The sequence below is a fragment of the Notamacropus eugenii genome, chromosome 5 (genome assembly GCF_028372415.1).
Source record: "Notamacropus eugenii isolate mMacEug1 chromosome 5, mMacEug1.pri_v2, whole genome shotgun sequence".
Lineage (NCBI taxonomy): Eukaryota > Metazoa > Chordata > Mammalia > Diprotodontia > Macropodidae > Notamacropus > Notamacropus eugenii.
Genome location: NC_092876.1, coordinates 164,136,876 through 164,154,134, shown reverse-complemented (window position 1 = coordinate 164,154,134; position 17,259 = coordinate 164,136,876). Strand labels below are relative to the sequence as shown.

Below are 17,259 nucleotides of genomic sequence, written 5' to 3'. Positions count from 1 at the left end.
TTCAGGATGATTCATCAAGGTTGTAAACTTGGGTCAATGTAGGGGTGGTGATGCCTTCAAAAGAGGAGGGTAGGGACATTTAGAGGAATAAGATGCTGATTTTTGTATCAGACACGATTGAGATGAATATGGGACGATGTCCCAAATGTAGGGTATGCAGAATTGGCTCTCCACAGCTAGACATCAAGGTAGGAAGTGTTCTGCATGGAGATCATAGGACCATTGGGAGCTGATGAAGAGGAAGACAAGGAAAGCTGGTTATGGAAGAAGACTAAGAACAGAGCATTAGAGAATACTACGGTTAGGGAATTGGACATGTATGATGATCTACCAGATGCAGAAGTGGTCAGATAGATGAACCCGAAAAAAACAGTATCACAAAAACTGGAAGAAGAAAAGATTCAGGAAAAGAGCAGTAATCAGTAGCAGCAAATGCTGCAGAGTTTTAAAAAGAGAAAGGTCAAGATTAGGAAAAGGTCATTGGATTTAACAACTGATGAGATCATTAGTAATCTTGGAGAGAGTTAATTTTATTTAAGTGGTAGGGACAGAAACCATACTTTAAAGGAATGAGTACAGTATAGACTGCTTTTAATAAGATTTTTCCTCTGAAAGGGATGACATAGCTATTACATATAATTATATATATATGTACATATATATATGTGTGTATATATATAAAACAGAACTCTTAATAGACTGGGGAGATGGCAGAGTCAACTGATAGGGGAGACTTGGGCATTACACTGACTTAAAATTTGGCTGTTCTATCTCTTTTTCACAGGAAAACTCAATCAAGCTACTTCACTGAACATTTTTCTCATTACTATATTCATCAAGATGCATTAGATACGTAGGCACAATTTTGGGTACAACTCAAGCAAGCTTACGTGGACATAGCAAAGACAATATTGAACCTGGCAAACTGCAAGTTAGGGGAATCAACAGATGAAAGGCAGTAAAAGAGATACCCTGATCTCAACTCTGCCCTTATGGCTGGAGACTGATAATGGAGGATGTATTCCTGAAAAGGCAAAAGATAGTTGTGTCTGATAAACTACTTCAGGATGACAATTTTTTCTCCAGTTTAGTTACTGGGTTCCAACAAAATAATCCATATACTACTCAGTCATAGGTCATTTTATAAGAAACCCAAAAGAGGCTTTAAAAATTTTTTACTTGGGCTATTTCACAAATGCAAAGATAAGTCCTAAATGGCTAATATCCTTATGTTCTGCCCCTTTAAGTGTGGGGACGATAATTGTCCAATTTGCAAGAAAAACCACTGAAGCAGAGCTCTGAGCCAATGACACTTTTTCAAAGGGTCCATGGTCCCCTATAACAAAGTAAACCTCTGATCTTCCTCAAGATCGGAGATGCCCCTGGTCCCCAGGACTTTGTTTTTATAGGGTTTAATACCCAAATATGCAAAAGAGGCATAGTTAAAAAAAAAAAGCTCATTGGTTGATAGACCTTGTTTTTGAGGGTCAGAAGTGACATCAGTAGGAGGGGGCTGGATGGTTGGGCGAAGCATAGGGAATCTCCAATGACTAAGCTGTCATAAGATGGTCACCTGTTCATGTTGGACAAGAAAAAGTGATTCAGAGATAACAAAAATAAGTTGGTGGCCTTTCCAAAGAATCAAGGCATCCTACTCATGCTAGGTTTGGACATGGAATCTGAGCAAACGAGGATGGAGATAGTTGTCGGCATTCTTGTGGTTGCACAAATGACCCTCATAACTTGGTAAACAAGTAGTAATATTACATTAAAATTTGAGGCCCATTATAAAGGCCTATTATAAAAACCTATCATATCTAATTATCCTTATATGATTTATGTAAAATATCAAATTGATTAGTACTGATCAGAACAGAGTAAGGAGACAAATGAGTTATTTCTCACATAGGCATTCTCAACGTGAGTCTTTCAGAAGATATTGTTGCAGTACTGTTCATTTACTATTTACTATATTATATTTCAATCTATAATCCTAAAAACTATCAACAACAGACTTCCTAGAGAATCTTGAAAATGGGTTGTCTTATAATAGAGTATGTTAAGAAATAGTTTCATAACTCTTCCTTGGACAAAATAAACGATATTGTACTTCAAAAGACAAAGTTGGAATGTAAGCATTTTCAGCTTTGTTATGCTTACATGATATGAATATAAATATCTGGCAATTCTGTCTTAAAAACACACAGACTCTCACTAAGTCTTAGGTGGGAGAATGAGATTGTATAATACACTAGATGAGGTCATACACTCTTACAATATGAAGAGAAAAATGTAAAAAGCAAAAGTAAATGTAAAAAAATAAAAAGGCCACTTCAATATAAATTACAGACAATTCCCATTCAAACAAAATATAAGCCAATTTTAAGGAAAAAAATACAATTTACAAAACATAAGTTATACTTTAACATTTCAATGTGATACAAATAACAACTCAAGTGAGCTATAATTGTCTGACAAAATATTATGAGTTGAACATGTTAAGTTTTCTTTAAAAACCTTTAATTTTTCTCCTAAAAATATACAACAAATTCACAATACATCAGAAAAAAAATCAGTAGCAATAAGAACAAGAGGAAATGTAAAGAATTATTAATATTCAATGGGTAATTTTGAGATTTTTACTACAGAAGCAGGTATCAAATTCCCTACAGAAGTATGACAGAGAATAAGTTTGTTGCATAAGTTCGATGCATATTCTAGTATCAACATTTGGACTTAATCCTTCATCTTTCCTCCTTCCACTTCTATGCATGGGCTTACATGTTGGCACTTCTATGATGGAATTACATATTATTTTGCATTATAGCTATGTGTCTTCCACTAAAGTCCTATTCCAATGCCTCATGTTGTGGAGGTGACTTCATGTTCTACCAATAGAGGACCAACTCTGGCAGCTTCTACCAAGCTGAAAAGGTTCCAACGATGAGTCCATTTATTGATTGCATGTCAGAGAGGCTCATTACCTGAAGGTCATCAGCTGAGGTTTAGATAGATGCCAATTTCCATTGGGGGCAAGAGGTACCTACTCTGATGGAATCATTGATCCTTTAATTCTTACTTTGTGGCATACAGCCCACAAGTAAATTTTATGAGGAAAGAGACTGTTAAATTTGTGTCCTAGCGATCTGTACAGTGCTGTACAAAGTAAATGCTAAATAAATCTTGGTTGAAATGAATTATGTGAAAAATATCAATTAGCACTAAGTGGTGGCAGAGTATAACAAGGAAAAGAGAATAAAAACAATCCAAAAAAGAAATGGAAACTGGACCCTGGTTTTTGTTTGTTATTTGTTTGGTTTTTGACCTATTTAATTTTACTAGCAGGAAATCAAGAACTAATCTAATTTGGATTATGAAAACAAATCTTATAAACTAGTTTCCTCAGACTATAGTTACATCTGGTAATTGTAATATAATTTTTTTATTGCTTCACAGAGTAGCAAGGCAGACTGAGAGATGTTTTATTCTTCCTTCTCTAAACCAACATTCCAAGAAGTTAAGCTATTCTCTAATACATCAATCCACGTTTACTTATATATACGTATATATACACACATACATATATGTGCGTATGTATATACATATACACATTAGGCAAAGGTTATATATTTTATAATTAGTTACTGCATTCCCAGAGAGTGGTAACATCCTGATAACAACATTAAAAAACAATGCTGTTAACTGTATAGTAGAGCTGCAACTAAAGTCTGATAAATTAAAATCTCTGAGCCACTATAAGGAAATACTCAAAAATGTAGACTCCTATACCCTAGTGTCTTTAATTAACAAGCATCCTTTTACAAGACGTTCCACTGCTGGCGATTGCAACACAGACAATTTTTGAAAGAAAAGTGTTAGACAAAACAAGTTGTTCTTAATATATTCAACTGTAAAATCTCTGCAATGTTTTTTGACTGTTTCATGAATCCTGAGTATTTCAAAGTGTCATTAAATTCAAAAAGCTAACAGAAATTATCTTCTATTTCTTCTGGATGTGTTCATGTTCATAAAGGGATCATCGTCATCCTGAAATGACACACAAGTATTATTGTATTGGAAAGCTGTTCATACTTCATTTAAACTGAAGAGGCAGAATGCCTTACAAGGAACAAAGCACCAGGATTCTCTCATGTTCTTTTCCCCTGCAGATTACAGTCTCATTTTTCTAGCTCTAAGGCTCTCCACAATCAAGGAATGAGGCCTTTACTTTCAATTCTTCCTCTCAAAAAATAAACGGAGTAATATGCTACAGCAAGAATTACTCAGATGATAAAATAAGTTAGCTTTTTATCATTGCTTTAAAAAGACTTTACTTGTTTGTTTTTTAATCTGAGACTACACAGACAAATAAGAAGATTTACATAAACATACATAGTGAGAGATTTATAAGGTAACTAAACTGCTTTCTAACCATATATGGGCACAAAATGAGTTTCAGGACTTTAAGAGTCTCTCCCATTGCATCTATACACACGTATACATACACATATACATACACACATATACACACACAAGCATACAGGTATGCATATAAACTATTTTACATATATATCTATATATACACACTACACACACACACACACACACACACACACACACACATATATATAAACAGCTATATCTAGTAATATATTAATATTCCATTAGTCAAACTAATCAAAAGGATGACAGGTGTGGATGACCCAAAAGAGCAGATAAAGCCTTAAATCCCTTAAAACCCAAAGGCTTTGCAATGTTTTTTGTGACTTTATATTCAAATAAAGCTATAACTGTTCTGGGAATCCACTTTCAATAAAATAATTACATTACAGAGAAGATTTAATTCAGGAACTCTGATGTTCTCCAGTTTCCTTATCTTACCCTCCTGTTCAACATCTCTAGGGTAGTCTTCAGCTCTACGATTCTATGACCCATGATGTCCTTATAACACAATCTAGCCTGGAAATAAAACAGCTAATCTCTCAGACTACAACAAAGCAGCAACAAACCAGCAAATCTACCTTCCTTAATAATTTCTGGGACAGGGTATTTGAACTCCAAAAGCTTTTCTTTTGAAGCAATTTAAAGGCAAATAAAGAGAACAATAGTACTAGATATCATGTAAGTAAGGTAATTAAATGACTGTCAACAAATTATGCTGTCAATAAACCTAAAAGAAAGATTTTTTTCTTTGAGCTACGTCCAATGTAGATAACCAGCCTACAAAAACCTGGAGGTTAATTCAGAATGCATAAAATGGCTAAGGGCCATAAAAGGTGAAAATGCAATTATAAAATTCCATAATTCATTATTTCTTTTTCTTTTAATGCAGGCAAATTACTTAAGTAAGACACTGTTCTGAAGTGTTTGCTGGAAGATAAAAGTGTTGGCTAGGACTGACTCTCTGATATTAAATGATTTGGCCTCATGAACATACAATATAGAACAGTGAGGGGGAAGAATGTTTTAACATAAGGACGGGCCTAGTAAAGGCATATCAATAGAATTAATTTTTTTCAGCTTCAGCAATTAATAAAGATTGTCTACTAAGGTCTAGAGGGGTTGCAATCTGTACTGAAAGATAGAATTTCACACTGAAGAAATCATGATTCCTTGAAGCATAAAAATGCAAATACTTTCAATAGTTACAATTAACAAAAATTAAAATTAACAATTAAAAAAAATCTTAAACGAAAATAGAATTAATTGGCTTCCCATCCTGTGAACTTCAGTCAATGGTCAGTTTTTAACCATGACAAATACTAATATACTTCTAACCAATAAGAATATTACCAATACCACTATATATTCACAACATAGTATTTTACTAGGATTAGCACTTACTAAACAGTTTCATATCTATGATCCCATGGGATCTTCACAGAGGAGGATTTTCCAGAAAGCTAAAGTGAGGTGAAATGATTTGCCCAAGACTGCAACACAGGCATCTCCACTGACTAAGTCGTCATAAGACAGTCATAAGATGCTCATGATGGACAAGAGAAAGTGGTCCAGAAGTACAAAAATAAGTTGAGGGGCTTTCCAAAGAATAGAGAAATCCTGATTATGCCACCTGATTAAAATCAGAGGGCACACCATCATAGGATCTAAAAAATAAGTTCCCCAGAATAACAGTCTGGTGCCAACTAAACATGCTCAAATATATGAATTGAAAAAAACCGGGTAATCAGTCATAGGCTAGTAATAAGTATGGACCCGAGCTGCTTCTTTTCTCTTCTCTTTTGCTTCCCTTTATTAAGGCCCACCTAAAATCCCAGCTCTACAAGAAGCTTTTCTGGACCTTCTGCAATGCAGGTGTCTTTCTTTTGTGACTGTCTCCAATAGATCCTGTATGTATCTGATTTGTTCATAGTTGTTTACATATTGTCTCCTCCACTGTACTGTCAGTTCCTTTAGAAGAGGAGTTGTTTTCTGCCTTTCTTTGTATGCCCAGTACAGTGCCTGGCACGTAATAGGCATTTAATCAATGCTTACGGACATGACTATCCTCCCACACAGCAAGTACTTCTTTTCTGAGATCCTTGTTCAAACTTTCTCTCCACCCTCCCTACTCTCCTTATTCACTATGAGCTAGACAAATAAGCCAAAAGAAGGAAGAAGAGGAGGACAGATGGAGAATAGGAGGGAGGGAGGGAGGAGGGAAGGAAGGAAGGAGGGGAAGAAGGAAGAAAAGATGGAAGGAGGGAAGGAAGGAAGAAGGAAGGAAGGGAGGGAGGGAGGAGAAAGGAAGTTGTTCATATACTTTAAACACATACAAACACCATCAATGTCAGTGGAATAAAAAATTTATTTTGTCATTTCTTTTAGTAAAGCTCTACAGAAATGTATTTGGAATTTGTTAACTGTACAAACAGAATCAAAGCTGTAACAACCATGGTAACTTACCTCATCTGATTCAAAATCAACTCCTTTAGCTGTCTGGCTCTGGGAACTTTTTCTGCTAGATGTAATGCTTGAGAACCTTAAACATTAGAAGAGATGGAATTCATCAAAAGAATTCATTGAAGAACTTTCCAAAACAGCTTAGTAGTTGTATTATATTCTTATTAACTTATATTCTATGGGGGTGTGGGTGGGGGTAGAGAAAATATATATATAAAATTAAGCAGAATAAACACAAACTAATGAGAAGGGGGGAAACTAACAGCTGAGGGATCAAGAAATGACTCAAGGAGATGGCATTTAACTGGGCTTTAAAAGTAACTGAAGAATATACCTAGGACAAGAAGTGGGAAAAATTTTTGTATTAAATTTCTCTGATAGAGGTTTGGTATCCAAGTTATAAACAATAAATAAATTTTTTGATAAATAATTTATAATGCTGATAGCCATTTCCCAACTAACTCATAAAAAGATATGAACAAACAGTTCTCCAAAGAAGAATTACAAAGTATTCACAACCACATGAAAACATGCTCCAAATCACTAATAATAAATGCAAAATCAAAGCAACCTGCAAACCAGTCAAGAATGACAAAAATGGCAACATTCAATTCTGGAGGGGCTGCTTTTGTAAGGCATACTTAGAGAAGATCATATCTTTACTATCACAAAACTGACTCAAAGCTACAGAGAATAAAAGAACCCACTGTGCTTATTGTCTGTTGAGTATTAAAAATATATGATTCAGTATAGCAAAACTCTGCCTTAAAGGCCTTCAACATAAGGTGCCTCCTATGCATATGCCAAGATTCTGCAACAGATTTAACAATAGATATAACATTATTCAGTGGCCTTCTAAATCTTTAATATCAAGCAAAACATCACCTGGAGAAAGGCATGCTCTCAAAAGGTGTATGCCACTGTCATAAAGATCTAGTTACTAATCATGAAAGGGCAAAAATATTTCTTTAGTCAGTGAGGTCCTTCAGATGCTCCTGTTAGCAGATGACATTAGGCTAAATGAATTGTACTGCACTGAAGCACAGCAGAGCCTCCTAAATGAGTTCCACAGTCACTTAAAGGAATTTGACCTTTAGCAATATGCTCTACACAAGAAAAATCAAATGGATAAAGAATGCCTGTTGTCCAATCTACAATATGTAATTTTGTAGACAACTTAAAGAACTGGCTATGAGTGTACTTCTTGAATAAACACTGCAATGAGAGTTTTGAGATGGTCTCAGAATTGAACAGGAGAAGGAAAGTGAGCTAGACTAATTTTTGGAAACTCCAAATTTATTTTAATAACCCCAGACTTTTCCATGAAACAAAATTTTACATTTTTAATGCCAGTATTTTTCTAGTGATGCTATATGTCTGTGAACCATAGGACACTACAATCTCTGAAAATGTGAAATTGCCAAAGGGAAACAGAGAGGCACATGGTAAGCATAAACAAGATGCAACATAAAACAAAGGAGAAGTATTACAAAAAATGTTCTCAAAGAAATAAAATAGAAAAATAAAAAGATGAACTGCTCACAAGGTTAAAGTGTGTGGTATAAACAATGGATAAGTATCATATTCCTTACAATGTTAGGGGAACTTGTGGAAGACCCCCAGCACACTGATTAGATTCACTGATGAGCTTAATGGGAGATATGGATACAGAGGATGAGGAGGCCTGAATAAGTTGCAATCTAAATCATTAGAAGGAACATCAACAAGGATGTCATTGTAGAGCCTCTAAAGTACATTGAAGTAAGTAGTATTCAGTACAATTCCCTTCATCTATGATTTTTGATTAAATACCACACTCAAATTGAACAAATATGAAAGCCTCCATGCTGAGTTCTGGAAACACAAAGATGTGTCATTGGTGGGGATTGATGGAGAGTCATGCGGGGGTGACACGAGCCACATAAAACATGAAGGAAGAAAGAATTTCACCAGGCAACAAAGTGGAGAGAGTAGATTACACACAAGGGATATGATTTCCGGAAATGGTATAGAGGTAGGGGAGTACAAGACAAGATTAGGAAATAGCATTCTACTTTAAATGGAATGTAGAGAGGGGAAAGCAATACAAAATAAAGCTGGAGAAGTAGGTTGGAGCAAAATGTGAAGGGGTTTAAATGACTTGGCTAAAGATATATAGGGAATGAGAAGCTACTGAAGACATCTGAGTAAGGCAGCAACGTGGCCAAATCTATGTGCATTAGGAAGATAATTCTGATGTCTGGTAAAAGATGGACTGGAAAGGAGACAAATCTTAAGGAAGGACACATTATTACTATTGCCCAGGAAAAAGAAAAATGAAGATCTGAATTAGGATGGTAGCAGTTTAATGGAAAAGGGAAAGGGCAGATGCAGGAGACAGATGAAAGGCAATATCAGCATCATATCCTACGACCATGCCTTTACACAAGTGGTTCCCCATGTCTAGAAGACACTAGCTCCTCACCTCTGTCTCACAGAAGTCTAGCTCTCTTCAAGTGTCTACCCCTGAGCCTATAATCAATGCTTTTCCAGATACCAGGGTTACTTCTTCATATCATGATGAGGAATTGGAGTAAGAGTTTAGTACAGATTTATTTAGTTACTTTACTCAATAGCCAATTGAAATTGCATTAGAATCTATTTTTACTATTTATGTCTCTATATGATGATTAAAATAATCTAAGTATCAAGACCTCTCTAAGGCAAGGAAAAGATAATATGTGGGGGTTTTTTAGGTTTTCAAACATCTCTTACTCAAAAATATCATAGTACTTACTTTTTATCTACTTTGGAAGTAGTGGGAAAAAAGTCATCTTCCATGTCAGAATCATCATCTTGGATAACCTGAAGTATGAAAAAAACTTCAATGACTCTTTCAAAAAACTTGATTGCTTGAATAAAAACTAACTACATTACTGAATTTTTTATTTTTTCTAAATAAAGACATATTATTTGTGTGTGAGCCAATGGAAGAGTTATCATGGAAGCAGCATGACACTCATAAGTACTATCTCACTTCTGATCCTCCTCCAATGCCATTCCGCAATAAAAAAAAAAAGTCATCCACACTACTTCCCTCTCTTACCTAAAACAGGTCATCCACATGACCTTGGCACATAAATATCTACAAACAGTGATGGGGGTAGGTATGTGTGAGTGTTCACCCTGTATGTTACTTTATTAGGAGTTTGACAATCAGTCAGTGAATAATCCCCACCTAATAACTGAAAAGTAAGATACAAAATTCCTTCCTGTCTGAGGTCCAGACCTGTGATATTTCATCAATGTGGGGAACATTTAATATGGAATGTCCCTCTACCAATGCGGCTTATATGAGCTGCCTGGAGCATCGAGGGTTGAAACTTACCCAGAGTCAAACAGCTAGTACAGCAGAGGCAAAATTTTAAACCACATCTTACTAACTCCAAGGCTGGCTCTCTCTTCAATATACCTGGTAGACTCTAGAGTCTATCTTTAGAAGGAGTACCTGTGGCCAACTACTGCCAATAGTTAAAACTTGTTGCTAATAAAGCAAGTTCAGAGTTTCAGTTTCTATAAGGGCCTGTTAGCTTTGCTAACAAATGGCTACAGACTGCACCTTAACCCTGGCCAACAGGAGACAACTTGGTACAGTGGAAAAAGGAAGAGACTTAGACCAAGAATCATGGAATGAGAACTTAGAACAGGAAGGTTCCTTATAGATTATCCTGTTCAACTTCTTCACTTTAGAGATTAGACAACGACATATGGTAAGTCTAAGTAAGTCTAAGAGCCAAGACTAACCACTTTTGAGTCCCAATCTAGGATTATTTCTTTATATAAACACAAGCTCTTAGTTCAAGTCCCAATCTGCCACTTACTAGGCTGTGTGACTTGGAGCAAGAAGCTTAACTTCTCCAAGTGTGCATTCCTTTATCTGTAAAATATTTAACACTACTCTCTTCAGAGAGCTGCTTGAGGATTTATTTTATAAATGCAATGTACTACATAAACCTAAGCTACTGCCTATTACCATTTCATATATACATGCTACTGAGTATAAAGGAGACAGGTTGGAAGTATGAGTTGGGTATTATAGTATAAATCCATTACCATGACTGAAATATAATTTTAAAAATCCTCTCAGAATAGAACACATTTGTACAAGGCAATCAGTAACCCCATTATAAAAGAAATATACCCGTCTAACTAAATAGTCCAAGTCCCCATAATACCTTCATTGGTCCAAAACTATGCTGAGTTTTATACTTTATAAGAGAAAGGATCACCATATGTTTACTTCACACTAAATGCACAGAATATAAATAATACAGATGAAGAAAGAATACAGGTTATTTAATAGTTACCAAACAGGCAATGTAGAAAGCACACGATGCCATATTTTTGTTATGGAATTTCTTTGTTACTTTTTAATCTACTTGAAGAGCTGAGATTTAGTAGATCACAAAGTAGAGTATATAAATTGCATAAGAAAAAAGCAAGATTTCTTACCTCTGAATAATTCTTACTGGTGGCACTACGGGTGGGTTGTTGTCGTGAAGATTTAAAGGCTAAAATAAAAAAGATGAAACACAATGTATGTTTTTCCTTAAAATAATAAGTTAACTGAGTTTGCATATTTTATGCATGATGATTTTCCAAGTCTTGTTTGCAAGTATCCATTATGACTAATTTCAAAACCATTTGCATCTGAATTTGTCTTTTAATCTGAAGAGTTAAATCCCTAGCTGATGTTCTCATGTAAAAACAATTCTCACAGCTTATTCAGATATAACAGTAGCAGATTTTATGAATTGTTCTATGCTATAATTCTAACACACTTAAAACTAAACTTGATCATCTAATAAAGATGTAACTAGAACAATCATGAAATATCCATTTGGAGAAGCCTAAAAACAGGCTTGGTCCAGGTGTTTCTACCTATTCTCGAGTCAACACAAGGTAGCATAGATGCTGCCAGAATCTATATTCCTCTTTTTATCAAATTAACACTGATTTTTCTGGAAAATATTAAAAAGTATGGTCCAACAGAAAAATATCTTCTTTTGATACGTATTATGAATGCTCCAGTGGCTCCCCATTGCCTCTGTGATAAAATATAAACTCTTCTGGCTTTTAAAATCTTCACAACCTGGCTCCAACCTAGCCTCATTATACATTATTCCACTTCCCATACTCTACAATCTGTCCAGTCAAACTGACCCCTCTGTTCTTACATATGATACTCTATCTCCTGTTTCCATGACTTCCCTGGCCATCCCATGTGGAATATACTTCTTTCTTGACTATACCTCGTAGAATCCTTCACTTCTTTGTTCAAAATTCTCCAGGGGTTTAGAGTGGGGATGAGAGGTAAATAGTAGGAGAAGAAATGTGCCAGGGAAACTACAAACCTCTTTGAGTTTGGTAAAGAGGTAGTCCCTAAACACAGTGTCACAATATTGCCAGAACAAGTTATTTCCAACATGCTGACATGCTGTTTGATTAGTTTATAGGGCAGAAAGAAAGAGGTGCTCTGATTGACTACTGACACCTATAAAAAGGCAGCTTTTTCAAAGGAAAACCGAGAAACCTAGAAAACAAAATCAACAAGGCAGAAAATATGGAAGTGAAAGAAATAGGATTGGAACTGGATGTCTGAAACAACAAGGTGCCCTTTATAGTAGAAGAAAACTAATGACAGAAACAAGTGAGCTTTTTAATAACTGTGGCAATGTGGGACACAGAAACCTGGGTCTCAATATTAGAATCCATAAAGCATCACTGGTAAGGGGTAAGCCATTATACAGAATACATTAGCTTTCACACCAGCAGCACCTATCCTCAATATATATATTCTGATTTTCCTCTAATGAAAGAGCTAGTATGGTACACTGGAAAGAATGCTAAATATGGAGTGAAAGGCCATGCTGTGAAACCCAGTTCTGCCACTTACTACCTACAGGATGTTGGGAAAATCTTTTAACCTCTCTCGGTCTCAATGTCCTTATCTATAAAATTGGGAAGTTAGATTATATGATCCTTTCATCTCTAAATCTATGATGCCAGAAAAAGGGCAGTAGCTTTAAAAAGCCATGAAACTTCAAAAGAGAAATCAGGTATCTATACATGAAACTAGGGTGAGAAGAGAGGGAAGGGGATGGAACAAATATAGAGTTATCAACTACGTGCCAGGCACTTTGTAAAGTGCTTTGTTACAAATATTATTTCATTTGATTCTCACAGCAATCCTGTGAGATAAGTGTTATTATTAACTCCATTTTACAGCTGAGGAAACTGAGGCCAACAGAAGTGACTTGTCCAGGGTCATACAGCTAAGAAATGTCTGAGCCTGGCCTCAGACTCAGGGCTTTCTGACTTCAGACCCAACTCTTTCTACTGAACTACCAACTACCTCTAAGATATGACAAAAAAGGAGAATATATTAATAAATTAATGTGATATTGATTCATTTACCCCATCATTTTTAATAAAAAAGAAGTTGAAATTCTCTGTTGAAACAGAATCTAGATGATCTAAAATATCGTGGGATGCATTACTATTTGTCCTTCATTCTGGAAGAGGACCATTATCCCATGGCAGAGCATCTAACGCTATTGTGTTTGAATAAATTTCAATGGAAAAGATTTGAAGGTATCTTCTCTCTGTGCAGCCCAATGCTTACTGAAAAAGCAGATTTTTATAAACTGCAGCTGACTGCTGTATGCATTTCCAAAAGGGCAGTTCTGGTTTTTCACAATGAGACATGACATTTAAAGCTACACAATTAGTGAAAAATAATCAAGAAAATAATGATGGTGCAGAAGAATTTGTGGCTGTTTTAGAAAACATGTATGTATGTGTACATGTATATGTGTGTATATATATGTACGATATATTCTCCAACAGTTTTGTAATATTGATGAAACCAGTTTGATTTGGAACTTCTTGTGAATTTCCACTAATTTGGTAGATGCAATAAATAAAATTTCCTGGGGTTTGTGCAAGAAAGAGGTAAGTAGGGTGTTATATGGGAGCCTACAACAATAGCACATGCAAAAAATAAAATCTTTGAAAATTAGAAAATACCATAATCTTAAGAGCTTTCAAAGATATCATACATTTGTCTTTTGTTTAAAAGAACAGAAGTGAATGCATGGATATACAATTTTTTTTTCTGACTAAGGATATCACATTTAAGTGTCATTTCAGAACGTTAAGGTTTACCTGAGGATAACAAAATCTTTCCCTTTAGGATTTCCCAAGTCCCACTTTATTCTATATTAATGAGAAAGAAATAAAGAGGCTTTAGATCAAATTATATATTTAAGTTTAGAGCATTCAATTTAGAGATTTTGTGCTATGCCACTATCAAGTGGTCACTTGACAGAGCTATACACAAAATACTGACAAAACATTGACAAGATTTCTTTGGTAGGAAGAAAATATAAAAAATTTCATGGAGATTTTTTTAAAAAGAACAAACAAGACCTAGTATTGCCATATACCAAACCATATTATAAAAAAGTAGTCATAAAAAACTATTTTCTACGGATTAAGAAATAGAAGAGTAGGTCCATGTAACAGAATACATGAGAGAACTATAAGCTAAAAAGCACAGTAACCCACGGTTAAGTAACCCTAGAAAACAAACGGCTCCAAGGAAAGACTCCCTACTCAACAAAATCTAATAGAAAAACTAGAAAGACTGGCAGAAAATGGGTACAGATCTGCCTCTCTATACCACATTTCACAATAAGCTCTAAAAGGGTAAGTAATCTAAGGTCACATCATAAAAAAATTAGAGAACAGAAAGACTGACATTCCAGATTGGTTAAGAGGAAAATTCATAACAAAACAAGGAATAGAGACTACAAAAAACAAAACAGACAATTTGGATTATACAAATTAAAAACCTTTTGCACAAACAAAATCAGTGCAGCTAAGGCACAAAAAAAAAACCTATTTGGAACAGAAAATCTTTTTATCAGCCATATCTGAAGCAAATCTAATGCCCAAGATGTATAAGGAACTGAAACAAGTATATAAGACTAGAACTCACTTCCCAACAGGTAAGTGGCCAAAGGATGTGAACATTTTGCAAAACAAGAATTGCAAATTATTAATAATTGTATGAAAAATGTTCCAAGTCACTAATAATAACAAGTACAAATTAAACAACTCTAAGATTTCAATCCATACCAATCAAATTGGAAAAGATGACAAAGACAAAATTAACCAGTACTAGAAAGACTATGGAAAACAAGGCACATTGATATTGCAATGTCAATGCAATACCCATAGCAGCCGCTATGGATATGCATGCATATTTCCAGGGTAAATTCTCAAAATATAAACTCTCTCCCTCAAAAACAAAACCAAAACATTCATTTAAATACCAGAAAGCCAAATCCAGCATAGTAACAAAGAAATCTTTACATGTTATCAAGGCAGGGAGCACGGCCATCCCCCAGCCTTCCCTCCTTCAGGCCTCCCCACAAACAAGCTCCCTTAGGTAAAACCACTCCCTCTCTCATTCACACTAGCTACTCTGCTCTGCCTGCTCTCTCTCTCAGCTCCACCTCACTCTCTCTTCCAGCTGTACCCTTCCTGCAGCAAGCTCCTCCCACCATCAGTTCCATGTGACTCAGGCTGTGGGCTGGGCCAGAGCTCAAAGCAGGTCACATGGGCCTATTAAGGGGCAGGGAAAATCTTCAAATTCCTTTACTATTATACCCCTCTTATGCCCTTCCCTCTTACTTTTCTGTATGGTGAAATACCCAATTGAGTATGTATGTTATTCCCTCCTTAAGCCAAACCCAGTGAGAGTAAGGTTCACTCATTCCCTCTCACCTGCCCCCACTTACACTTCATTGTGAAACTTTTTTCTTGTCTCTTTTATGTGAGATAATTTACCCCATTCTCTGTCTCCCTTTCTCTTCCCAATATATTCCTCTCTCACCCCTTAATTTTATTTTTTTGATATCATTCCTTCATATTCAACTTACCTGATGCCCTCTGTCTATCTATCTATCTATCTATCTATCTATCTATCTATCTATCTATCCACCCATCTATCCATAATTTCCTCCAACTACCTCATTACTGAAAAAGGTCTCAAGAGTTACAAAACATGTATTTGGTCAATTATAAAACATTATATGGTTGACCGTATAATGATCTCACTTAGGAAATTAATGATAGAAAAAAGATCTTATATATACAGAGCAACACGTTTTGAAGTAACAAAATAATGGAAGTAAAGCAAATACTCACTGACCAAAGCATGTCTGAACAAACTGTGACATACAAATGTAACAGAATATGACTGCACTATAAGAAATGATAAATATGAGGAATTCGGTAAAAGACATGAGAAGATTGAGCAGATCCAAGAGAACAAGATACAGAATAACTACAACAATGCAAATGAAAACATCAATACAAGCCAGCAGAATCTAAATTAAACACAATGACCAATTCTGGTACCAGTGGACAAGTAACGAATTACATTTCCCTATTCTTAGTAGAGATGGTGAATTAGAGATACTAAATCTTCAACATTACTATGTCAGTGACTTAACTTTTTCTTTGTTAAGAGAGAGGGTAAAGAAGTTTTGGGGAATGTATTGGGAAGTGAATGTTATTTTTAAAAAGGCTTTTTAAAAAATTTATGGCACTTATCTAATTATATTACTAGCAAATCTTTGTCTCTTCTCAAAGACTTGCTAATCTCATATGCTGGTCTAAACAAAAGATCAAAGTGATTCATGATATACCTTGAAAACTTGAGAATAAAGACTAATTTTAAATTCTAGAACTAGAAAAATATAAAATTTGTCCTAAGGAAGCAGAGTGAGTGTGGGAGAATATTTTTTTTTACCATCTTTCTACCTTACAGTGTTATTTCATTAACTCAAACTTACAGCAGTACAGTGAAAAGAGTACTGGATTTAGAGTCAGAGAACCTGTGTTTAAACCTGACTGCCCTTGTGACTTTGAACAATGAGCTATGGATAGGTACTGACTGAACTAGCCCAACTGTTCTGGAAAACAATTTGCAATTATGTGAGAAAACTCTTTTCATACACAGTAATCCCACTACTGGGGTCAGCAAGGTGGCACAGTAGTTAAAGTGTCTGTCCTGGAGTCAGAAAGATCTGAATTCAAATTTAGCCTCAGACACTTACTAGCTGTGTGACCCTGAGCAAGTTACTTAATCCTGTTTGCCTCAGTTTCCTCATCTGAAAAATGAGCTGGAGAAGGAAACAGCAAACCACTCCAATATCTTTGCCAAGAAAACCCCAATGGGGTCAGGAAGAGTTGTACACAACTGAAACGACTCAACAATTTCACTTCTGAGTTATCAAGACTATC

At 35.4% G+C, this 17,259-nt stretch overlaps 1 protein-coding gene across 2 annotated transcripts in view; it reads right to left on the bottom strand.

The window, feature by feature from the left end:
- Positions 1–2,498: 2,498 nt before the first annotated feature.
- MRE11 (MRE11 homolog, double strand break repair nuclease) overlaps positions 2,499–17,259 on the bottom strand; it is a 69,690-nt gene continuing 54,929 nt past the window's right edge. For both annotated transcript variants that reach the window (XM_072611320.1, XM_072611321.1), the window contains exons 17-20: positions 11,395–11,453; positions 9,680–9,747; positions 6,907–6,982; positions 2,499–4,047 (exon numbers count right to left, since the gene is read on the bottom strand). In XM_072611320.1, the coding sequence (XP_072467421.1) occupies positions 3,994–4,047; positions 6,907–6,982; positions 9,680–9,747; positions 11,395–11,453 (257 nt within the window). In that variant the 3' untranslated portion in view covers positions 2,499–3,993. The remainder of the gene's footprint in view (positions 4,048–6,906; positions 6,983–9,679; positions 9,748–11,394; positions 11,454–17,259) is intronic.